Here is a 23,632-nt window from a genome sequence, read left to right on the forward strand (position 1 = left end):
AACCGCTAGCTCCCGCTGCAGTTTATATACCCCGCGGGCCGCATACATACCAACTATCCTCCCTACACTACCTATACCATCGATAACGCGCAAGATGCCAAAGCAACGCCTCGCTCGAACAATCAGCTACATAGCCATTCCAGCCCTAACAACGATTTATGGCGCCCATTTGGGCTTAACCCACCTCGAGACAAAATACCCAGCCCTACCGCCCGCCGCAGCAGGAAGCAAAGCGCTCCGCACACCCGCAAAACCAAGCCAGCACTGCGCATACGTCGATGTCTACGCCGCACGTATCCCGCTACGGGCGCTCCAAGCGCGAACCAAAACGCGAATGAAAACGAGCTCGTCAACTCCAGAACTCGAAGTAACAGACAAAGTCGCCCTCGAAGAAGCATGGGCGCGCGCGCTGCTCTCGTCGCGCCTCCTCAGAGTAGAGTCCTCGCTTATCGGCCTCGTTACAAAGGGCCACTTTCACCCCGGCGACCTTGGACAGGACGGATTCGGTCCCGATCCTGATGGCCGCCCGCGCGTCCTACTCAATGGCGCGCTGACCGTCCAACGGCAACCCCAGGAAGAAGAAAAAGGAGCTAAAGAGAGCACCGGCCTCCTCGTCGCATGGGAAATGCCCGACGCCCCGCGTCTATTCTTCGAGCGCATCGCGGGCTGGGGATACCCATGGCGTCTGATGTCCGGCGGACGGCACGAGATGAGCGTTTCAGAGCCGTTTTGTGTTCGCGGTATGGGCGCGGGCAAGGGCGAGGACAAGGACGAGATGGTAGAGGTGCGGTTCTCGGCGGCGCATGATTACGAGCTTGTGGAAGCGGAGGGGGTGCTGCGCGCGCAGAAGATCCTCCCTGCTTGGGCGGTTCGGCTGCATCGCGGGTATGCGCGGATGATTCTTCATTTCGCAGTGCGAGAGGTGGTGGGGGATCTGCGTGAACTAGATTTGGGGTGGCGGTCTTGAGCGCCGGGCTTGAGGGGGTCTTGATGGTTGTGGTTGGTGATCAGGAGTTGGTGTGCAGTTGCGTAGGTAGTGTCAGGAGCATCTCTACCTGGGTCCAGTAGGATACTTGTGAGGTACTTCGTGCTGGCGAACGCGAGGTTTCAGTACTAAGGTTGCGCAGCTTGAGCGGATCCCCAAGGTTCTGTCCAAAGGCATGGCTGTTAGCTTGGTAGTGGGCTTTAAAACTGGTAGCTGAGGGAGTTAAGTAAGTCATTGCATGCTGCAGGTGTTCCCAATGTGTATCTATTAGACTACTACAATTTCCAAGACTTCAATAGTTCAAGTATCAAGCAGCATGTGCATTGGAGGGTGCTAATGCAGTCTTTATGCTTATGCAGGGGTTATGCATAGAATATGCAGTGCTCATGTTATCTTCAGCTGTGCTTGTGTAGTGGCTTTGCAGAGTATGCGCAGTGGCTCGCGGGAGTTATGCAGTGGCTTTGCGCTGGTTACTCTGTATGGAGTGGCTTGTGGTGGTTAGCAGTGGCTTTGCAGGAGACTACCATGTGCAGTGGCTATGCCATAGCTATGCAGTGCCAATGCAGAGTTTGTGCAGTAACAGTGGGCAATGCAGTGGCTTGTGCATTGGTTATGCGTATGGCAGTGTCTTTGCAGTAATTATGCAGCTCGTTTCCCATACTTGTGCAGTACTTCTATGTAACTATGCACACATTATGCAGAGTTCTTGGGCTGCACCTGCACGGGCATGTGTATGTACTACCTTAAGATTAGTCTCATCTTCTGCTGTACAGAGTACATGCGGAGTACTGCACGGAGCAACAAGGGTCAGCTCCCTCCCCTCCCCTGCATTAGGTAGGTGGGAGCAAGGATAGGACCATGCATTCCCTGTCCACGGCTGCGGCCGCACACTATTTTGTCCTCACCCGACCTCTAGTCCGTATCCATCACGAAGCCTGCTATACCATCTTCTGCCTTTGCTCCGTGATTCGCACTCGTAGCGGTGGCCAAATCCAGCTCTTGCTTAGTGCGCTCGTGGATTACTCAAGGGCGAAGTTTAAGACTAATACGGGAGCCACCAGGCTGTACCTAATATATAAAAGCCGCTTTTGTTAAGCATACAGTTGTCAAATTGGCATATCGTCTCCAAACCTTGACGAGAGAGAACGAGGGGGAAAGAGAGAAAAGTGTGGTGAGGCGGCTGGTCAGCGGCCTGGCCAATCATGCGCTCTTCAACAGCGGGAGCTAGTCCCAGTCTGCTGCCGCCTTTGGCAGAATTGGTTTCCACGGCCACACCAGTGACAACCCGCGGTCGGCTTTTGGCATCGACTCTGGATCGACCAAGGTAGTTCTGGTCGACGAAGTGGTCGCACCCCCTGCGATCTTATCGCTCAATGCAGACGCCGGTCAAAGCCTACACTACCTATTAGACAAGCTTTTATTTAACACCATACCCGAGGCCGGGCTCCCACTGAGCGTGCGCCGTGGGTTGATGTAGGGCTACGGGGCGAGGTGGTCCTAGCTCGACAGGGGTAGGTAGAGAGAATCCTACGGTACGGTACCTACGGTAGGTAGGTCGTTAGGACTATGTGCAACTGTTGACAAAGCCTCGCGAGATCAACCTCACGGTGTTCAAGCCCGTCAGATGCGATCGCGAGATGATCGTCGCTAGAGTCCCGGGATAGGGGCCGTAGGTAACGTTGCTACCATACCTATGCATGGATCGCGAAGACCGAAAAGCAGCAAGGGGATGACCGAAGAGGACGGGAAGTCTACGAGATGCGCACTACGGATACTGCAGCCTTAGAGAGATTGGATTGAGATAGCATAAGAACTGCCCTGGATTAGAGAATGAATTGAGACAACTAGGAAACTGGATGAGAGAATGGAATAAGACAACTAGGAAACTGGATTAGAGAATGGATGAAGACAACATAGGAACTGATGAAAGAATGAATCAAGATGACATAGGAAATTGGATTGAACAAGTGAACCCGAGGTAAGATTGCTTGCACATGCAACCAAGTCCAACCTTCCCCAAGGACTACAAGACTGTCTGCAGGTGGACAGACAGAACACAACCACCCGACCGTCCACCAACAACAAATGGTGATGATGGACAACAATGCGTCGAGACTAAGTGGCGGCCATATAGACCATCACGACAGCCGCATACCTATTCAGCATCAGTAAAGGGCTACCAGCAAACAATCTTCTGGAGTCTCGATGACTTACCCTGCCATAGGAGCGATTGCGTCCTGCGACGGATCCGGGCGGATAAGAGCAAGGAAGTAGCCAAACGCCAAAATGGAGGCAGGCACCACGAGGAGGCGATAATGGATCTCCGTGATGAATAGGGCCTAGGATGAGTACCAATCCCATGCTCACAGTGAGCAGCTTCGCGACCCGCTCCACCGTCTCCCTAGACACTGCCGATACACTGCGTTCGCCGCTGTAGTAGTGCAATTCGCGCTCGGTGGGGGACTGTTCTTCTTCCTCCTCCTCGGTGGATAGTTCTTCGTCGCTGTCTGCGGTTTCTTGGAGAGGCAATTCCTGCTTGGCGCGCTTCGCGGGCTTTTTCCAAATGGGTAGGTCCCAGAAGAAATCAAACCCAAATAGAGAGTCTCGCACTGGGTCAGCTGCCTTGGGTAGAATCCGGGGAAGGTCGTCCTTGTCGATGTACACCCTCTCTTCTTTGTCAATGGCGCCAGGGTTGCGCTTGTGCCAGGTCCTCAAATTGGATCGTTCGCGCTTGGTGGTCGACGTGCTTTTCTTGAACTTTACGTAGTTCCGAGTGTACCGATCTGATTAAGGATGCCGTTGGGTTAGTGGCTTCCGGAACCAGGCCAGTGAGAGGATGTACTTACAGTATCGGTCAAGCTTGACTCGGGCCTCTTCAAGAAGCGCCGCGAGCTGCGGATCCGGCTTCGGAGGCGGATTCTCATCTCCTTCCTTCTTTGGCCTCTCGATGAAGATTTCATTGTGCTCTGAGCCATCAGGCTCACAGAGCTTCATTTGCCGGTTCCCCACGCGTCGTTCGACATCCGTAAGGTCCGCTTCCTGGTATAGCATGACCGTTGCGTTCAGGGTGTCGAAGCTGCGGTAGTGCGAGAGATCGCTGTTCGACCCTTTGAACCTGGCGTACCTGCGGTAGCGTGTGGTGCGCAATGTCAGTCAGTGCATATCCGTCGCTTGGAAAGCATCATGGACCTGGCAAGCATACCAACAAATTTCTTCCTATCATTTCTCATCTGCGGCCGAGAGAAGTTGAATTTTCTCCGGTGCTGCCCTCCAGGTCTCGACTGCTGGGCACCAGACGACTCAGCTACCGTCGCCGACATGCTGTTTATGGCCGCTGGGAATCGATCAGGTAGGTAAAGGTGGATCGGAGGAGGGTAGGTTGAGATGTGGGAGGAGTCTGCTCAGGAAAAGGAGCTGCTCAGGAGAAGAAGCCTGCCCAGGGAAGAGGCATCATCTTGGTGGTGGTTACACAAGGTCTTGAGCTGCTGAGAGGTATGAGACATCATCGAGCTACAACGCCTGTAATTTGTCCAGATGCACTCCACCAAGGCCCAATGCCTCTTTCTTTCAGTCGTGAGCGCTCTTTCAACCGTGCAAACAGGTCCTTTCTCCCCCTCTCTCTTCGCTTTTCTCCGTCTTCTCTGCCTACTTCCGCAGGAACGCAATCGGAATCCCTGTCTTCTCCCAGGTTCTCCGTTTGATTCCTCTCCAGCTCAACAGCCACTTTCGCAGACTCTTGTTCTCTATTCGCTTTTCGATCGATCGCCACCGCAGCCAGCCCCTGACCATCTCTGCCGCCGCCGTTCCGTTCTACGGCCGCCTAATCTCACCCGTTACCTCCCATCACCAGAACGATTCCACCCCGCCCTCCAACCCACCCCTTACGATGGATGAGGAAGCAGAACCCACGATGTTTAAACGCCCGGCTCTTATGCCCTTCATGAGCAGGCTAGATGTCCCAGATGGCGAGCTGGAGGATTACGCAATCCAGCACGACCCGGCGCAAACCAACCCGACTTGAAGAGTCGCTGCCAAAAGCGGCCAGAACTGCTGGCGGTAGGTGTGCCTGAGGCAGGGGGCTCAACTAAATTTTTATGCACAGCATACGGGTGCATAAGTCAAGCTTTTGCATGTGTCATGATTACTAATTTGTTCCCCAGCTCATCTCAGCCTCAGCATAAATGATTATGCATCTGCATCCGCATTGGCATCCTGTGGCAGTGCCAACCTGGATCCTAGCCACTTCCCAGCCACTCCCTAGCCACTTTCCAACCCCAGCCATTGCCTTTCCCATCAATCCAACGCCTGCGCCTCACACATCCGCCGATAAATCCCGCCCCGGGCCACCAGCTGCGCATGCCCCCCCATCTCCACAATCCTCCCTCCCAAAAACACACAGATCACATCCGCACCCTTGATCGTGCTCAGCCGGTGCGCAACCGCAACCGTCACCCGCTCGCCCGTCGCCGCCGCCTCCCCCAGCGCCGTCTGCACCATCTTCTCGCTCTCCGTGTCCAGCGCGCTCGTCGCCTCGTCCAGCAGCAGGATCTTCGGGTCCCGGATCAGCGCGCGCGCAATTGCAATCCGTTGCCGCTGTCCGCCGGAGAGTTGCGTCCCGCCGGACCCGGCGGGTGTGTTTATCCCTGACGGCAAGGAGGACACGAAGTCCCAGGCGTTGGCGGCGCGGAGCGCGGATTCGATCTGTGCGTCGGTTGCGCCGTCTATCTCATCGGGGGTGCTAACTGTGCTCTTGGAGTTGGATTTGCTGGGGGGTGAAGAGGTGTAGATCGGCGCTATGGACGGGTTGTACAGCCCCAAGGCGATATTCTCCCGGATTGTGCCCTGGAAGAGCGTGGGTTCTTGCTGTACCAGCGCGACGATGTTTCGGTAGGATGTGGGATTTATGGATGAGAGAGAGCGCGAGTCGATTGTGATGCTCCCGGTTGTTGGGTCGTAGAAGCGCTCCAGCATCGCGATCATGGTGGATTTGCCGCAGCCTGACGCGCCGACGAGGGCGATGAATTGGCCTTTGTTTATCTGTCCACGTCAGTAGTGTTTTGCCTATTGTGGTCGGAGGCTTACCTTGAGGTCTACGCCTTTGAGAACAGGGGCGTCCGGGTGCAGAGGATACGAGAAACGAACATTGTCGAGGACAATCGGCGCACCAGATCCTGGCCCTTTATCATGATTCTCTGGCGTCTCGCGAACAGTCGGCTGAAGGTCATGCAGCCAGGCAATATAATTCGTCGCATTGATCCCCTTGGTGATACTCGTCGACCACTGGAATAGCTGGCTCGACGCCTGGCCCGCAAAGAACACGCCCAGGAACGCAACGAAAAAATTGTACATGCTTATATCCCTGGTCGAGAGCAACTTACAGCCATACCAGAATCCCAGCGCCTGGAACCAGTACTCGATGCACTGCGTCAGCCCGAAGCAAATCATCGTCAGCGCCATCGGCCTCACGGACGCCGAGACCGCGGTGTCCAGCTCGGCCGTGTACCGGCGCAACACGGTCTCTTCAATCGCGAGCGAGCTCACCGTCCGAATCGCCGTAATCGCCTCCGACGCAATCGCCGAGCTGGCCCCGTACCGCCGTGACGTATTCCGGTCGAGCCGTGCATCAAGACGAATCCGCACCATGCCAGCACCCACAAGCGGCGGGATGCCCCCAAAGACAACAACAAGGCCTAGTTTCCACGAGTACGCGATCGCGAGTATCCCGCACGTCACCAGCTGCAGCACCGCAATCACCACCAGCGCGATGTTATACCCCATCAGCTCGAGAATCGCCTGCGGGTACGAGTCAACTTGGCTCACCAGCGCGCCAACCGTGTTCTCGCCCCGATCGAAGAACCGGATATCCTGGCGCAGGAGGTCGTGCAGTAGGACGCGCCGGAAGTGGTGGCTTAGATGCTGGGCTACCGCGTTCGTTGCGTACCCCATTGCCCCGTAGGCGAGCAGGCACCCGGCCGCGAGGACGATAAACATCGTTGCAAAGAAATTGCCCCGGCTGATCATTGCGGCGCCGGAGAGTGTAAAGACGTCGACGACGCGCGACATTAGGATAGCTTGTCCGGGGAACATGGCGCAGCCGCCGAGGCAGCCTAGGAATACGACGATGTAGGCCCATGTTAGCTCTGGGCAGGACCGGACGAGGTAGATGAGGGAGGAGAAAATGCCCATCTGTTTGTGCGTGCTGTAGCTGTCGCGGTTCTTGGTAGCTTCGAGGTGCTGCCGGATGGAGGTTGGGTAGCGGGTTAGGGTTGTGGCTGTGGTTTCTGTGGTGGGGGTGGGGTCGAGGGGGAAGGAAGGCTCGTCTTCGGCGTCTGTGTTATTTTCTTCGGTTGCAGCCTCGTGCTCTGCAGCGCTGACGGAGAGATTTTGGATCTTCACGAGGCGCGCGTAGGCGCCGTCGGCTGCTACGAGGGACCCGTGGGTTCCTTGCTCGACGATACGCCCTTTACTCATGACAACAATGTTATCGGCTTTCCTAATGGTCGCAAGTTTGTGCGCGATCACGATCGTCGTGCGGCCCTCCGCTGCCTTGTCAAGGGCTTTCTGCACAATGGATTCGGCGTGCGGGTCGAGAGCGCTGGTTGCTTCGTCGAGGAGGAGCACCTTTGGCTGTGAAACAACGCTGCGGGCGATTGCCACGCGCTGCTTCTGGCCTCCTGAGAGCAACCCGCCTCGCTCGCCAATCATCGTATCATACCCGTCCGTCAGCTCGGAGATAAAATCATGCGCGTACGCCATCTTCGCCGCGTCCTGCACGCGCTCCATCTGTTCTTCGCGCGAGACATCCTCCCACGGCGTCCCGACGAGTCCATATCGGATATTATCGAACACCGAGCCCTGGAAGAGGACGGGCTCCTGCTGCACGAGGCGGACGTTCCGGCGCAGCCAGCCGACGTTGAGTTGATCGATTGGCGTCCCGTCGAGTTTCAGGGAGCCTGAAGTAGGGTTATACCATCGCTCCAGTAGCCCGACGATCGTGCTCTTCCCTGACCCGGACTGCCCGACTAAGGCAGTTACTTTCCCCGCTGGGACTTTGAGGCTGAAGCTATCGAGGACCGTGATGTTTGGACGCGTGGGGTATGAGAAGCTCACGTTCTCCAGCTCGACTTCCCCGGCCACTGTCTCCGGTTGCAGACCTTCATGACTGTACGGGTCTATTTCCGACACTCGGTCAATCAGTTTGAAGAGCTGCGCTGCGGCTGAGGCAGCTCTGCTGAAGTCGATTGAGTACGGCGCCAGCAATGTGAGATTGATGGCTGCAATGACGACGGAGAGTAGGACCCTGCAAGCACACATCAGCATATCTTAACCACCCAAACTCACCACAACCTAAGCGGAAAACAGGACAGAGAAACATACGTAAATATATCCCCCGACGTGCCAATCTCCCCGTTGGCAAACATATTCACCCCCTGCCAAAACGCCAGCCCAAACCCAAGATAAATAATCGTATACTCCGCCGAAAACAATATCCCCATGAGCGGGCCAATCTTCTTGCCAACACTATGCGCATCCACAAGATACGCATCGAACCGTCGCACCAGCGCATCCCGCATCCCAAACGCACATACAGCCTTAACACCACTCAGCACCCCCTCAGCAAATGAATTCGCCTTCGCATGGATGCGCAGGATCCGCGTCTCATAGCCCGCCTCAATGCTTGCAATCGTGCCCATAGTCACAATCGTCGCCACAGGCACGCATATACAGATGAGCGTGAGCTTCCACTGGATCACGAAGGCGATTATGAAGGCCGTCACGAAGGCCGCGAGGCCTTGGAAGAGTAGGCCGATTTTCTCGGATGAGCCGACCTGAATCAGTTTGCCGTTTGAGGTTGCTTGGGCGGCGATGGAGCCGCCGGTGCCGAAGTCGTAGAAGGCGACTTCTTGGGATAGGGCGGCGCGGAGGTAGGCGTGTCGGATGTTGCGGATTATGCGGTAGGCGCTGTAGGTTAGAAGGGTGTTGTACGTGTAGGAGAGGACCAGGCGTGCGATGCCCAGGTAGACAAAGTAGAGGCTGACCCTGTATGTCAGACTTGTTTCTTGTTGTGCGTAGTGAGCACAGTAAGTAAGGGGTGGAATACGCTAGCTCAGCAACATCACTTCGGAACCCCGGGGGCGTTGAGACCCCATTCGTAAAGTCCGTGATGACAGTGATGAAGCGCCCGAAGATGAGGTTCTGCAGGGCGATGCCTGCGCCAGATGCGCATGCGGCGATGATCGCGATCCCCTGGAGGACGAGTTCGGCGCGGCTGGCGAAGGAGAATATTCTCTTTCTCATGTATGATTAGTATAGGTGCTGGATGCTTATTGGTCCTTGAGTATTGTGGTGTAGTCTGTACCTTATACGCGCCAAAGCTTGCCTCATCGTCTTCGTTTACCAACTTCGTCTCATCCTTCTCTGCGCTGGCGGTATCGTTCGACGAAAGTTCCTTGGTTTCAAAAGCGGAATCCATCCCTTTAGGTTAAGTAAAATCCGTGATAATGAAACGCGTTGAAAGGTCACTGTCAGCGGAGCCTCAAGGATATTTATCAGACTCGCACCCGGCGCCGCGGTAGCCCAAGACCCCGAGCCTCCGCGTTGGCGCCTAGAACCTCATATTGCGTGCGAGACCAAAGTTGCCTGATGGCGCTTAGTTTGTGGTTGGATTGGCGAGAGTTTTGGTCCGCGGATCCCGGTATTTTGCTGCATTGGGTGTGGCCGGGGTCCGCGGGCGCCGAGGAATTAGTACCTATAGGTACCGGGGTAGGCATGTATTTGCCCATCAGTGTTGACAGTCGTGCTCCGATGTTCATTGAAGGGGATAAGTAAGGACTCGGGAAACTGTGGACAATGTTGGTTTTTTTCTCTTTGTAAAGCAGGCAGTGTCGTTGAAGTGTTGGCCTCGACTATGTCAACTTTGTTCTCCGTATAGGTACCTTGGGGCATGAGGCCACGACGCAACGTGGTCTTTGAGCTGGTTGCACAGATACAATGTTATGTATAGCACTTAACCTTGATGCTTACCTAAAGTGCGTCGGCTGCTTGCACACTCTTCTCTATCGCGACCGAATAAGAAATTGTCGGAGCATACGGATACCGGTGCCCGTAGATCAGGCGATGATGCCTACCATAGACGGATACAAGGAGTCACAGATCATTTGCTAAACTTTATCTTGAGGCTTTCGGCAACTCTTTTGCCAAGTACTATGAGAGCATTGCCTTGGTATATAGGTACCCTAGATTGGCTCGTGTAAGCAGTATCCGGGGACATACGGTGCCTAAGTAGGTAGGTACTAGCCGTCCGCTACACGCTGCATTAAACTTAATGCCGTTAATAGTACCTACCAAAGAACCCTCGCTAGATGCTACTATATCTGGTAGGGCTTTCAGGTTGGTTTCCCGTACTTAGCCCAATGTTCCTAATGTGGGTAGAGAACGATCCTCACCAGGATGCTATGGTACCTAGTATTTATATGAACAAAGAAATAAGAGTATAATGACTTTACAGCCGCCTTTGAATCCAAGTAATAACCATACATCGCAGCCTCTTACTGCTCACCAGCAGGAAGATAATGATTTTTCCAGAAACTCGCCGCTTGATCCCCAGCAATCCTCCCAAACACCGCACACTCCAGCAACGACGACCCACCCAGCCTATTCTGTCCATGCAAACCACCCGTCACTTCACCCGCGGCCCACAGACCTTGAATAGGCTGTCCGTGCTCATCAAGCACCTGAGCCTCCTCGTTAAACAAAACACCCCCCATCGTAAAATGCAAAACGGGCGTAACCTTCCCAACATACACCACAGAATCCGCCTGCGGCTCGCTGAGCGTCCAGTTCCCGAACGCAGGACGCCCATACGGATCCGCTTTCTTGCCGGCAACGATATCCGCGTACTCTTGAATAGTCTCAAGAGCCGTCTGCCCGACTTCACCGAGAGTCGTCTTCTGAATCAGCCCCTTCCATAGGTAGAACTGCATATGGGTATCCAGCGCCGCGGCGGCACCTTCGTCGAGGAGCAGCGTAATGTCCCATTGCCGCAGCTGACCTTCACTATCCAGCTTAGCAGCAGACTTCCACACGGCATCTGTAACATGCTCCCTCGTCTGCAGCTCATTGACGAACCGAGTTCCGTCGCCGAGAAGAAGAATCCCGCCTTCGCCGCGCAACGCCTCAGCAGCTAGAAACTTAACTGTTGCAGAGGGGTCTTTGAAATCCAGGAACCCTGTCGGATGGATCTGGATATGCTCCATGTCAATCAACCTCGCGCCAATGTCACTAAGCAGTGGCTGCGAGCCTTCCCTCGCCTCATTTGTCGACGGGATACCAGCAAGATCCGGCCGATACTTTTGTACCATGCCGTGGACGTCACCCGCAAATCCGCCGCTCGCGAAAATGACCGGGCCGCGGATGCTCTGGACATTCTCCTCGACGTCGACGTACTCAACTCCCACAACTTCCTCGGACTCCTTGAGGATCTTCGTGACGCGCGACTTCATTCTCATCTCGGCAAAGGGGTTTTCCTTCAAGCCATCTAGTAAAGTCCCCACAATCGCAGCACCAGGCGGTTTCCCCTTCGCACCCCGATGCGTCCGCGGTTTAGTATGTCCGCCCAACTGCGCGACTTTACTCAGGTCCACGCCCATTTCACCGGAGAGCCAGTCGACAGCTCCCTTAGACTTCTTCGCAACGGTACTGATCAATTTCTCTCTGCGCTCCTTGTCAACCGTTCTAGCAGCCGAATAAGGCTTCCCTGCAGAGCGAACCGTATCCTCGTAGAACTCCGCGACCGTATCCGGGATAGTTTGAAATCTCGTTCCGGCACCGTTAATCCCCGACGAGGCCTTCATGCTGTTTCCGCCGGGTTTCTCGGCGCGGTCGAGAAGGAGTACGGGGACATTTTGTTTTGTGAGTTGCGTTGCTGCGGAGAGGCCTGCTAAGCCGGTGCCGACGATTATGACTGGGGGTTGGTGCGTTAGTGGGGTGGGGATTGGGCAGGTGGACATTTTGCGGGGGAGGAAGCGTGAAAGCATGAATTATTGTTTAGTGGTGGCTTGGTGTGAAGGGGGAAATGGCTAGGTTATGTATAGTCGGGATATGGTCTGATGCGACCAGGCATCAGCCCACACGGTCCTACCGTACCCATCCGAGAAGCCGGGATACACATGTCGTACAGAACATGTGGCCTGGTGACTGAGTCCGAGCTCATATCTGGTGTAACCTGTTTGGCCTTTCAGCTGGGAAACGATGTGTGCTTGTACCACCGAGTGCTGGTCATGATTGGACATAATATTACCGTATAATGTAGGCTGTCTGGGGAACTAAAAGGCGGTTCCAATCACAGGCTCACTACACTATTAAGAAGATCCTCCACGTCGCTCTTTGCTCTTTGATACCGATTGACCATGCACAACACAAGTCCATAGGCAAGAAACCAAGATTCAAGCGCAAATAGTGCGAGCACATGCTTGGCCTATGGCTGGGTTACGTATCTCCTGGAGAACTCACCTCAGCGGACCCTTTTGTAATGTGCGACTTGGATACACAGTTGAACTCTTTTGTTACTGACTCTAAGCACAATGTGCTATGCCTATCCAAAATTAGATGATACGCTGGTAAACAATCTAAGTCGCCTGCACTACTGTACGGAGTGCTCGGGGAATAATGTACGATGCTCGACTTTAATTGGTTGAGGAAGCCTGGAGCGGGAGCGGGCCGGCTCCACATGGGCGTCCCAGGGCAGCGGTTGCGTTTGTTTTCATACTCGAGTAGATAGGCGTTGAGGCTACCCTGAGATAGAACATTGAAGATAGACTAATCATTATGCTTGAGAAAGAGAGTTAATTCAGATAATGAATATATATCGTCCCGGCGTCGTCCAATTCCAATGCCTTCCAAGGTTGCTTGGACACTGCAATTTCATTCTCATAGTGTCGCTCTCGTACCTAGGTAGCTTAAACAAAAACAAGTCGCCCATTATCATTTCCAATCCGATCATTCAGCTCAATCCCCTGTCTCTCCCGGTACCCGCCATCTCTCTTCGGGAGCTCGGCTGTAAGACGTGATCCTTCCAGGCGGATATCCCGTGCTGAGTTTGCGAAGTTCTCGCCGTCCCACATGAACCATCCTGTAGAGTGTTAGTGAAACGATTACTTGACTTTTTGAATCTCTTTCAATAGGATAGTATAGAGATACGAATGAAGAGAAGAAGAGAATGTATACGTACCATCTTGGTTTCCAATGAAGCCATTAAGGTCGATTCTGCTCTCGCGCCAGTTCCCGTGCACGTCTTGGGCTGTCGCGACCAGCACGTGGCCGTTCTCGAGGTGGAAGTTGGAGCAGGATCTGGCGAAGGACATTTTGAGAGTTTGATTGTGTGGTCTTGGGGTAGGTGAGGTGTCTTGGGAGCAAGAAGTAAGAAACGGTCGAAGAGGTTTAAACAGAGGAAAAAGAATACAAACTTACATGGGTGGTCTCCTTTATATAGCTAACAGCCGCGTGGCTTAGACAACTTGCAGGACACCCACAACTACCATTCGCCACTTCGCTGATCCGATCGCCTAGGATCAACAAAGTGACGAATAATATCCACATGGTAGGACTCTGAAGATCGTGATTCCATGTTTGGCATCACCAGTGTTATACCTAGGTAAACATACCAAATCATCGGCGTACACGTGGCCGATGTGGGTCGGTATGGGGAGCAGGAGGGGTCCAAGGCTCACCGACACCTAGAAAGCTCCCTACCCAGCCACACACTCCGGAGCATGATTAACGCTTCGTGCGTCATTGTTTGGGAGAGATCTTGCGTTTTACAGATAGGCAGGGTACAGTAGTAGTTATGCGATCGGGCTCGATCATACCGTACCTAATGTCGCGCCGGACCGCGGGCCACGCGGATGCCCAAGTGAGATTCTACAGGGCTGGAGCGCGGGGCTGACTACAGCGAGCGGGGACCGTGGAGCTGGGTACCTATGGTACACTTACAGCCCCGAGAGACAGCCCAGGTAACGGTAGCTACGGAGTATCTCAACAAATACTCTAAAAATTAACCAAGGGGATCTGAGCCTAGCAAACCCACCACAACGTCGCCAAATACAACGCCACAGAGCCATACGGAGCTATTCGGACCGCAATCAATAAGACCCCTCGGATCCTGGTCCGTACCAAAAGTCCTCTTAAGTCGTTGAGCTGGGAGACTGGTGGGTTGAAGGAGTACAGTGGCCCGTAGCCGGCGCAGCAGCAGCAGCAGCAGCAGCAGCAGCTGGAGTACGAATATAGAGCTAAAATATTAGGTATAAACAGAATACCTAGGTGATTATGCCGATGACCAGCGCTGCGTTTTGACTCCGGACGCAGGGAACGAGAACCTATGACATTCTGTGCAGTGACGAGTGTCATATTGTATGTAACCTACCTTATGGTATCCATGCATGTCTGTAGTCATGGTACAGCCGGTTAGACGTAATTGTGTCTGACCATCTTCTGCCACACGGGCTAACATATGGCAGGGAAGCTACTTAGGTTGGTTCGTCCATCGCCCGCTTTGCAGCTGAAGGATTATGCGAGCATAGAAACCTTGCTCTTGCTTAATCCCATTGCCCCTGCATTGGATCTCGGTCGTGACATTCATTGAGGGTCGCATTATTATCCTCTCCTTTTTACTTATGACACTACTATAAGTCGCAATGTACGATACTACGCCAACCGGACATTGAAGCCAACTACCTACCGCGTGGCTTCCCAAGATGGGCACAAGGAGATAAGGTAACCTTCGACATCTCGACCGCCGAGGCCGCCAACACCTCGCTGCCAGTTCATACACCCTGAAAGCAGAGTACACTTACCGGGTCGAGGTTGACCTAGTGATCAAGGGAGGAGATAGACAGAGATCAGACTCCTGTTAGGACGAGTACTATATGGCAGTACCTAGGTATCCATTGCTGAAGACTAATGGATACATTCATGGTACCTTTTATGGAACACCTGCAACAAACATGGACTGAAAGCATTAAATAAACAGAATAATCTTCCCCCTCCCCTCCACCCTGCCACTGGTCCGCTCATACGCCTCCCTCGCTCTCTGCAGCGGATAAACATCCAGCACGAAGATCTTCAACAGCCCCATTTCTGCGAAATTCGCTAGAGCCTCTAGCCGACCAGGTCCACCTTCAACGATAAAGAATAGAGCACAAATATCTTCCCGAGCAATCCCTTGTCTCTTATGCTCTTCAACGAAATCAAAGCTGCTCGAGTCAACGGTGATAAGCGCTCCACCTTCTTTGACGCATGTCCAAGAACTGATAAGAGGTTGTCCACCGACCGTATCGATCACAATGTCATAGGTATCTTGATGTCCGGGAGCTTGGAATGTCGCGTACTCGATTGTATCGTCTGCTCCGAGCTCATGAAGAAACTGCGCATTTCGTTTGTTTGAGCTCGTTGCCGCTGTAACATGTAACCCTGCGAGTCGGGCTAACTGGACAACGTACATGCCCACTGCGCCGGCGGCGCCTGTAATGAGGACCTTTCTCTTCTCGTCTGTATCTGCCCTTTCTCTCCTCGAATTGCGCAGCGCTTCTTCATCACTTGGAACCGGAACACCGCCATGGACAAAGAGCGCCTCGAACGCCGTCAGTGCGCTCAGCGGCATCGCAGCGGCTTCCTCCCACGACAAGGTACTCGGCTTCAGCGCAATCTCGTCATCGCGCACAATAACGTACTCCGCCCAAGCACCAGGTCGGTCAGCAGGCAACATTCCGAGTATCTCATCGCCGACCTTGAACTTGGAGCTGCCGTCGTAGATCTCGGTCACGGTGCCGGAGAGGTCATTCCCCGGCGTGATGTACTCGCGACGATAGCTCTCGGGCCAGGTTAGTGTGTCGCGGACTATAGTTGAGGCTTTAACTTTGACGAGGAGTTCCCCGGGCGCAGAGGGTTTCGGGATGGGGATGTTGTCGAGGTTGAGGGCGGATGCGGGGGCTGGATTGGTAGCGGAGTAGGGGGGTTCTCCGGGCGGAGAGGGGCGGATGCGGATTGCGTTCATTGTTGTCTGCATGGCGAGCGTTGCACGAGGCTGGTGATAAGCTTGGTTAGGAGCTGCAGCCGCAGGGGACTTCCCGTCCTTATAAAGGTGGATGCTCGGGTATGACCCCATTGTCCAGCAATAGGCTATTGACGGTTAAGAGTTACACAGCAGATCGCGTCATGCGGTCTATACCGGATTAACCTAATCTCGTACTGTACTTCATTCATTTATCTATCTATCTATCATCATCGTCGTCATCATAAGCGATCATCAAAATACCAAGACTTAGGGCTATATACCCCCACACCCCACGCTCTCCCATCATACCTAGGGCAATCACAACACAACCCCCAAAATGACGCCTTACAGCTTAATCCAACGCCCCATCCACTCCTCCACAACAGCCTTCGCCTCATCCACCAGGCCCAGATCAAGAAGCAACTGCACCGTCCCACGCACCGCACTATCGAGCGCCGAAAAAATCCAAGCATGCGTATAACTCGTATGCTCACCAATAAAAATCGTCTTGAACTCGGTATTATAATACGCCGGCAGAAACAGATCCTGCTGGCCCACAAGCGGACTCGCCCACGCACCCGCCTGGTGCTCGTCCACCTCCCAGCACTGCCTGTTATAGATCCCGCTGAATTCTTCTGCGGCAATAGGGCCGTGAAATTCCACCATCGCTCGCTGCACGATCCCCACGTAGTCCTCGTCGCTGAGGGCGCCGACGCTGCGCGCGTCTGTGCCGCTGATATATGAAGCCAACACGACACCAGGACCCGTCCCATTCATGTTGAAGCTCGGGTAGCAGACGGACCCCACGCCGGGGACATCGACGCTCCCGCAGCCGCCGAAGATCGGGTTGGGAGACTGGTGTTCCCAGAAACGGGTCTTGTAAAGGAGCGAAAGCTTGCATGAGGGACTGTAGTTCATCTCCCCGATTGCGCGGGACAGCAAAGAGGAGTACCGCGGGAGATCCCACAGACGCACTTTACTGAACGGTGCCGCCACGACGGCGTAGTCGTATTCTTGACTCTCGGGTTCGAGTTGGAGCGGATCGTCGCGCCATGTCAGCGCGATTTTGGCGCTCGTCTCGTTATATTTAAGGCCCGTGATCTTGCGCCCGAATGTCGTTTTGTTCGCGATGTGCGGGTAGAATGCGCGCGGCAGCGACTCTAACCCCTTATCGATCGTCCGGAATTCTGTCGCGGCAAAGTACACGTTGTCGTAGATGTCTCCCCACATGGGACCGTCGGGCCCCGAGCCCGCGATGTAGTCGGTCACGTTGTCGGAGTACCCCAGGGCGTACCGCAGGTATCCGGCCTCAGACCAGTGGAAGAGGCCGTGTTCGACGGCGGTTTTGTGCGCGCGGAAGATGTTGTCTGCGACCTTTTTCGTGGAGAGGCCGTCGTGATCGAGGTACGAGTCATATGCGTTTTCGGCGTCCTCGACCGTTGTCGTATTGGGGCCGGCGGCTGTGTACACGAGGGATGCATTCGCCGCGACGTCGCCGGCTGTTGGGATGCGGCCGTTCGGTAGACGATTCCCGCCAGCAGCGGCGGGAACATTCTCGCTGTTTTGGACGAAGGGGATGAAATCAACCCGGAGATCGGGGTAGTTCTCCTCGTTCATCTTGGTGAGCGTCTCGCCGAGCTGGAAGACCATCTTGTGGTCTTGGATTTCGAGGGTCTCGTTTTGCTCGGGGTACGTGATTGAGACGGGGAAGCGCATGGGGCCCATCTCCTGGTACTGGTACTGCTCGGGGGCCGTGTTGTTGAGGTATTTTGTTCTGATTCTACCTCCGACGCGCTGGGATGATTCGTGGATGTGCCAGTTGTGGAGCCCGACGGAGGACAGCAGCAGAGAGGTCATGAGGCCGGACATCCCGCCGCCGACGATGGCGATCGAGGCGTTCTTTGCGGCGGCGACGGCCGTTTTGCCGGGTTCTTGGGCCGACATGTAGGCGATGCCGTCGAACCAGGGGCCCATTGCGTCGGCGTAGTCGGCGATTGCGAGGGGTTCGCGCCGGGTAATAGGGGTGGAGATGGGGATTGGCTGGGATCGGCCGAGGAGGATGTGCTCGGAGGAGAAGGCGTGCAGGCAGGAGAGGTGTGGTGCGTCGGATGGAGTGATCCAGACGATGCGTTCCGGGTAAGCATTTCGTTTGATGGAGAGGGTTCCCAGGGAGTGGTGGTGGTCCTGGGATGTTGTGGTGTCGCAGTCGCCGTAGACGATATGCAGGTCGCCTTCGAAGGAGGAGTCGGCGAAGTCGAGGTGGACATTGTGCAGGGAGTCGGCGGTCACTGAAGGGGTGCGGAATTGGAGGAGGGTCGGCTGGGAGTTGATTGTGAGGGAGAGGGCGCCTTGGGAGAGGGCTAAGCCGAGGCTTAGGGAGGAGAGAGTCCTCATCTTGGTGGCTATGTACAACTGAGAAAGAAGACCTACTACTGCTACACAGCTAGAAGACAGCGGTATTTAAGCACAGCTGGAGTGAACACTGGAGGCAAAGCAAAGATATCTACTCCATTTACGTAACTCTCAACACTCCAAAGAGCCGCCCAAAGACGTTGATATGGAGTACTTGTTATCCAGATAAGACGGTGTTTCGGCCGTGCTCGCCGTCTTAGTATGCTTGTCCTACAGCTTTAACCCGGGCGTGGGGACAAGGTTGGGGTAAAACCGGATGATCGGAGCTTTCTTATCAGTGCGTACGGGGATAGTGGCACAGTGAGCTCGTAAAGACATCTGTTTTGGCCAGTTGGAGACGTTCAAGAGCCGGGGAGCTTGGCGGCGGATCCTGATAAGAACCAGACCTTGTCGACGGTAGGGCGTATCTTATCTTAGGACGTCATGTTGGAGATGCTAAGTGTGGAGTTCTTTGTTATAACGAGCAGCGGTGTGCTCCATATCGCTTCTCCCGTCTGACCTTGGAATGCTATGAACAGTCGCCCATTGGAGAGCGTTGGCCGACGAAGCCGATAGCCCTAAGCTGGCCGGGTAAAGCCGTTCGGAATTCTGATGACTTCCGAGATATTTCCCAGTGTCCTTACACAACAGCCCGAATATTCGTACTCTGGATAAGCCGCGCCATCAGGAGAAAGAGGCTCCCAACAATGAGACTCACCCCGGAGTATATGGACAAGGATAAGTAACCGTATTGGGCAGAAAGCTCCCCGCTGATGGGCACACTGGCCATTGCCCTGTCTGTGTCAGCTGACTAGAAATCCACGATGGAAGACAATGAGAGACATACGAGAAAGATGACGCGGCGAATATTGTGCCTACGGCAAGGCCAATCGTCTGAGGTGTTGCGATCTGAGCGGCGCACACTTGTTGAAGGGATAGGATAGCCTGAATGGTTAGCCAAGTCGTTGTTTGCCCGGTTTGAGTCACTTACTCCGGAAGTAAATCCATACGCAGCTGAGAAGACGACAGTGCCTGCGACGGAGGTGGCCTTGGTCCAGCACATGGCAATCATCCCCGAGATAAAGGTGAAGGCGATGCAGCAGTTGAATCTTCCGTACGTGTCGGCTAGCATTCCGGGTAAGATTCGACCGAACAGCGACGCTCCATTGAGTATGGAGACCAGATAGAAAGCTAGGTTGGTCGAGAGCCCGATATTGACTGCATACGATGTTATGAAGAAGATGGGTCCAAACATGCCAAAGTACACGAAGAAGAAGGCCAGGGACAGCAAACGCATGGTAGGCTTTTTGAGTAAGGAAAAGTCCAACCGGCGCTTCTCGCTTGGCTTCTCATCTGGCGGAGACTCTGGACTGGAGGCTTGGATCTGACCAGGGGCAGGACGGCATAGAATGCATGTTGCACACAGAAGGGGAATCATGATAAACCCAATGATGCGCATCGTCCATCCAAATCCGATATTCTCTTTCTTCAACAGCTCGTTGATGGCAATGGGCCAGACAATGCCCCCAAGAGAGGAGCCTGCGATAACGATTCCAATAGCTGCACCACGCTTGACTTTGATGTACTGCCCAACAAGTGCGACCGGTGGTGTCACGAGCAATGCCATCCAAATGCCCATCGAGACGGCCTGGGCGAGGAGGAACTGGTAGAACTTGTGGCAGAGCGAGGACATCATGATGGAGAAGACGGTGCCAACGGAGCCGATGCAGAGCAGCATCTACCATAGCTGGTCAGCTGGGGTCGTATAAGTGCTGCCTGTACGTACCCGTGGTCCAAACATGTCAAGCAAGGGTCCTGAAATAGCGGAAACAAAATAGATGAAGAACATGATGACGCCGCCTAGCCATGCCACGGTAGACTCAGATTCGTTGGAGAGTTGGTGCTTCAGGTAGTACTCCTGGAAGACCGCGTAGGAGTTGACGAAGCCGACAGAGCAGAATGTTGCTAGGAAAGCACCGAATATAACCGCCCATGCTCGGGGTCTGCAGCCGGTTAGTCCATGCATAGCAGAAATATATATAAGGAATACTGACGTATATTCAGTGGTATGTTCCATGGGCTCCTCGCTTGACGACATTCTGTGTCTGTGTCTTTACTCTGAAAGATCAACTGTATAGTCATTTCCAGTTTCCGATGCAAAGGAGTCTTTATATGTGCATCAACAGTCTGTTTTCACTCTTTGACTGTCCCTCCCGGAAGCTCCGCGGAGAGTCCGGTCGCCCCACTCGTTTTCTTCATCGCTCCGGCCTCCATCCTCCTCATTCATCTCACTTTTTATCAAACAATCATCAAAAATGAAGCGAAATGAGCTCCCAGAGCAAGCTGCCAACGTCAAAAGACCCCGCCGACAAGATCCGGTGTCCTGTGAGTCCTGCCGGAAGAAAAAGCTCAAGTGCGACCGACAGCAGCCATGTGGCAGCTGCCTCACTCGCCGACTGCCCTGCTCCTTCCTCAGCGACCAAAAGTCGGCTCCAGGGCGCAAGAGTACCGGTTGCAATGTTTGCAGTTCCGTTGCCAATATTGCCAGCCCCACATCCAATTCTCTGGAGTCTCCTACCGCGAACGCTCCCCGATCCGCGGCTCAAGTTCAATCTCCCACACACAACAAGGAGTCCTCCGACACAGCAGACTGGCTGGAGCACATCCACATGGGCGATCGCGTCCCAGCGGCTGTGAGTCCTCATATTCAGGCTGGCTTAGAAGGCCGTATCCCGGATAGCCAAGGCCAAAGTCCTGCCAGCACCCTGTTGTCCATCCTGGCATCCTGGGTTCCAAATGACAACCCGGCCACGGTCAACTTGATGCAATTTCTCCCAGCAGAGTCTGATACAGACGCTCTTGTGAACTACTTTTGTCGCTACATCAGCTACCTCTACCATATCATTGTACCCCACGTCGTCGAGAAGCAGATCACCGAGGTCTACCGGTCACTAGAACGTGCATCTCCCGTCAACTACAATCATCTCGCCTTGCTCTTTGCCATTACAGGATCTTCGCTCTTTTTGCAATGCTCCATCGAATCGTCTTCACATGCCGCACGGTGCAGCCAGCAATTCTCCTTCCTCACCGGTGCTGCCTTGACCCAGGCCAACTACGGCTCCTCTCCAACGATCGAGGGTCTCCAGGCGGTGCTGATCGCCTTTCACAACATGTCAAACATGCACTGTTCGCCGGCCGTCCGCAGCCTCTTCACAGTCAGCTACATCATTGAGCAAGCCAAGAATATGATGCTGCACCAGGTCGACACGCCACAAGGACGTAAAAAGAGAGAGTCACAGTGGTTCGACCCGGTTAGTCTGGAAGTCCAACGGCGTCTGTGGTGGGATATTGCTTCGTTTGACTGGTATGGCTATTTAGCAGTCCGAACCTCGCTAATATCTTCTCAGGTGTCTGTCCTTTCTCAGTGGGCCCCAGGAGTGGACCTACATGATCAACCCAGCATTCATGCACACCGACAAACCCTCCAATATCGAGGATACAGCGATAGGAACGTCAGGCCCACAACCCCCAACAACGCCAACGTGCATGTCTTTCTTTCTCGAACGCCTGAAACTCGCTGAGTCCTGTAGAAGCATTGTTGACGCATTGTCAGCCGACCAGCTGACCGGCCGGGAAATCGAGTACTCCAAAATCATTGATCTCGATCGCAAGCTGCAGGAAGTCCAGAGAAGCGCGCCCAACTTTCTCAACCTTAGCTTAACCTCCCGAGAGCAATATGCTGCACTCTACCAAGAACGCCCAAGCCTAGCGTGGCAACGATGCATTCTGCAGCAAGGATACTATTCTCGTCTCTGCCGTTTGCACCGCCCGTTCTTCATCCGAGGCGCACGCGACCCAGCATATTCATACTCGTACATGGTCGGTCTGAATTCCGCGCGCAAGGTTCTTGAGATCAAGAGGATGATGGACGAGGACGAGCCGCGATTTACCCCGTCCAGCTCGGCCGTCTGGTCGATTATGCACCACGTCTTCATGGCAGCCGTCATCCTGCTACTCGATGTATGCTACAACCGGGACGACATCCTCGACGAGAAGCGCAAGGAGGAGGTACTCACCGCTTGCCGCATGCTCAGCAAGGCACAGCAGTCGTCTGCACTGGTGAGAGAGGGGATCAATGGGATGATGGACGTTCTGCAACAACACTACAAGAGTGGCGCGTCGACCATCAACACTGCCGTGCATCCTAGAACTGGCGCTACTCTGGAAGGCCCTGGGACTCTTTCTGCGCGCTCGTCCGGCAATGCGATGCATTCTCCACCTACAATACAAGCGACTCCTTCTGCGCCTGGCCTAGACTCGAAGCCGGCTGAGGATAGGGAATTGGAAGATATCTGGACTGAGTTCATAGACTCTGGCGGAACCATGGACTTCGAGACTGACGACTGGACCGAATTGTTTACTGATATGACGAAAGCCGCCTTGCCTCTGTCTTAAAAACGGTTTCAAATGACCGACAATGACATTTAGGACGTACAGAACGATTACGTTACAAAAGCCAATCTGACTAGGAACCAGCAACTTGTTTCATATCGTGATCTCAGTGGTGTGGAAGGACTGCCCGTGAGCCAACTTTCCATACGTCTTCCAGCCCAACCATCAATCATCAACGTGGTCCTGGGGTTCTAGGATTCTTTTATAGGAGTTCAGCAGACAAGCACTCTGTTAGACTCAGGCATGCCCTTTGTGCCAATGGGGACTGCTTCATGCACGACGTAGTGCTCGTCGTAGTATTGGGTCCCCTTGAAAATCGTCTTTGCCGCGACCTCGTGCCCGGACTTGGTCCTGAAATAGGCCGTGGCCGGAATGTCCATTTGCCCCTGCTGCGTCGTGCTTGTGACCGTGACCTCAGAGTGCGGGGGTACATGAACCGTAACACCACCACCCCAGGTATCCTGGTTCGTCGTGGTCGTCGACCAGGTCGTGCTGGCCGTCCACTTCTGGGCCGACGTGATCGTGCCCCCTTCAATGAGCGGAACCCCAAAGGTGATCGACTCGGTAAGCGAGACCTCGTACCCGGACGTCCAGGACACCATCGCGGTATCGGTGGTGGTATGCGTTGTGTTGGCCGTCGCCGTAATCTCCGACGATCCTTCGTTCGTCGATACGGAGTTTAGGATACTGGGCGTCATGGACGTGACCCGCCTATCGGCAATGTCAAACTCAAGCCGGTCGAACGTCGCCTCCTC

The 23,632-nt window shown here is 54.3% G+C and overlaps 10 protein-coding genes across 10 annotated transcripts; 2 read left to right on the forward strand and 8 right to left on the reverse strand.

The window, feature by feature from the left end:
- Positions 1-78: 78 nt before the first annotated feature.
- BDW74DRAFT_146776 (uncharacterized protein) lies at positions 79-1,640 on the forward strand. The gene has a single exon (XM_073723415.1). It carries the CDS (start codon positions 95-97, stop codon positions 965-967), a length of 873 nt encoding a protein of 290 aa, XP_073588271.1. The 5' UTR covers positions 79-94; the 3' UTR covers positions 968-1,640.
- A 1,460-nt stretch (positions 1,641-3,100) lies between these two features.
- Positions 3,101-4,305, reverse strand: BDW74DRAFT_174749 (uncharacterized protein; the record flags this gene model as incomplete). Its single annotated transcript, XM_073728105.1, has 5 exons — positions 3,101-3,140; positions 3,200-3,324; positions 3,404-3,768; positions 3,832-4,109; positions 4,175-4,305. 5 exons carry the CDS (start codon positions 4,303-4,305, stop codon positions 3,101-3,103), a joined length of 939 nt encoding a protein of 312 aa, XP_073588272.1.
- Positions 4,306-5,278: 973 nt separating this feature from the next.
- On the reverse strand, positions 5,279-9,458 carry BDW74DRAFT_174750 (ABC transporter ATP-binding protein; the record flags this gene model as incomplete). Its single annotated transcript, XM_073728106.1, has 5 exons — positions 5,279-6,022; positions 6,068-8,285; positions 8,363-9,019; positions 9,087-9,274; positions 9,345-9,458. The coding sequence occupies 5 exons, from the start codon at positions 9,456-9,458 to the stop codon at positions 5,279-5,281; spliced, it is 3,921 nt and encodes a 1,306-aa protein (XP_073588273.1).
- Positions 9,459-10,199: 741 nt separating this feature from the next.
- Positions 10,200-12,030, reverse strand: frdA (putative FAD dependent oxidoreductase). The gene has a single exon (XM_073723416.1). The coding sequence runs from the start codon at positions 12,019-12,021 to the stop codon at positions 10,534-10,536; it is 1,488 nt and encodes a 495-aa protein (XP_073588274.1). The 5' UTR covers positions 12,022-12,030; the 3' UTR covers positions 10,200-10,533.
- Positions 12,031-12,809: 779 nt separating this feature from the next.
- Positions 12,810-13,408, reverse strand: BDW74DRAFT_146784 (CVNH domain-containing protein). The gene is made up of 2 exons (XM_073723417.1): positions 13,215-13,408; positions 12,810-13,115 (listed from the first exon to the last, which is right to left on the reverse strand). The coding sequence occupies exons 1-2, from the start codon at positions 13,345-13,347 to the stop codon at positions 12,943-12,945; spliced, it is 306 nt and encodes a 101-aa protein (XP_073588275.1). The 5' UTR covers positions 13,348-13,408; the 3' UTR covers positions 12,810-12,942.
- Positions 13,409-14,960: 1,552 nt separating this feature from the next.
- On the reverse strand, positions 14,961-16,063 carry BDW74DRAFT_146785 (NADP-dependent oxidoreductase). The gene has a single exon (XM_073723418.1). The coding sequence runs from the start codon at positions 16,044-16,046 to the stop codon at positions 15,000-15,002; it is 1,047 nt and encodes a 348-aa protein (XP_073588276.1). The 5' UTR covers positions 16,047-16,063; the 3' UTR covers positions 14,961-14,999.
- Positions 16,064-16,255: 192 nt separating this feature from the next.
- BDW74DRAFT_187613 (flavin monoamine oxidase family protein) lies at positions 16,256-18,428 on the reverse strand (the record flags this gene model as incomplete). Its single annotated transcript, XM_073731524.1, has 1 exon — positions 16,256-18,428. One exon carries the CDS (start codon positions 18,426-18,428, stop codon positions 16,380-16,382), a length of 2,049 nt encoding a protein of 682 aa, XP_073588277.1. The 3' UTR covers positions 16,256-16,379.
- Positions 18,429-19,065: 637 nt separating this feature from the next.
- On the reverse strand, positions 19,066-20,523 carry BDW74DRAFT_174755 (MCT family MFS transporter; the record flags this gene model as incomplete). Its single annotated transcript, XM_073728107.1, has 5 exons — positions 19,066-19,219; positions 19,273-19,370; positions 19,417-20,163; positions 20,212-20,428; positions 20,480-20,523. The coding sequence occupies 5 exons, from the start codon at positions 20,521-20,523 to the stop codon at positions 19,066-19,068; spliced, it is 1,260 nt and encodes a 419-aa protein (XP_073588278.1).
- A 217-nt stretch (positions 20,524-20,740) lies between these two features.
- On the forward strand, positions 20,741-22,880 carry BDW74DRAFT_174756 (uncharacterized protein; the record flags this gene model as incomplete). Its single annotated transcript, XM_073728108.1, has 3 exons — positions 20,741-21,789; positions 21,833-21,967; positions 22,016-22,880. 3 exons carry the CDS (start codon positions 20,741-20,743, stop codon positions 22,878-22,880), a joined length of 2,049 nt encoding a protein of 682 aa, XP_073588279.1.
- Positions 22,881-23,089: 209 nt separating this feature from the next.
- Positions 23,090-23,575, reverse strand: BDW74DRAFT_174757 (uncharacterized protein; the record flags this gene model as incomplete). The annotated part of the gene is made up of 1 exon (XM_073728109.1): positions 23,090-23,575. The coding sequence occupies one exon, from the start codon at positions 23,573-23,575 to the stop codon at positions 23,090-23,092; it is 486 nt and encodes a 161-aa protein (XP_073588280.1).
- Positions 23,576-23,632: the final 57 nt, after the last annotated feature.

This window comes from Aspergillus multicolor (assembly GCF_047715735.1).
Source record: "Aspergillus multicolor strain CBS 133.54 unplaced genomic scaffold BDW74scaffold_3, whole genome shotgun sequence".
Classification (NCBI taxonomy): domain Eukaryota; kingdom Fungi; phylum Ascomycota; class Eurotiomycetes; order Eurotiales; family Aspergillaceae; genus Aspergillus; species Aspergillus multicolor.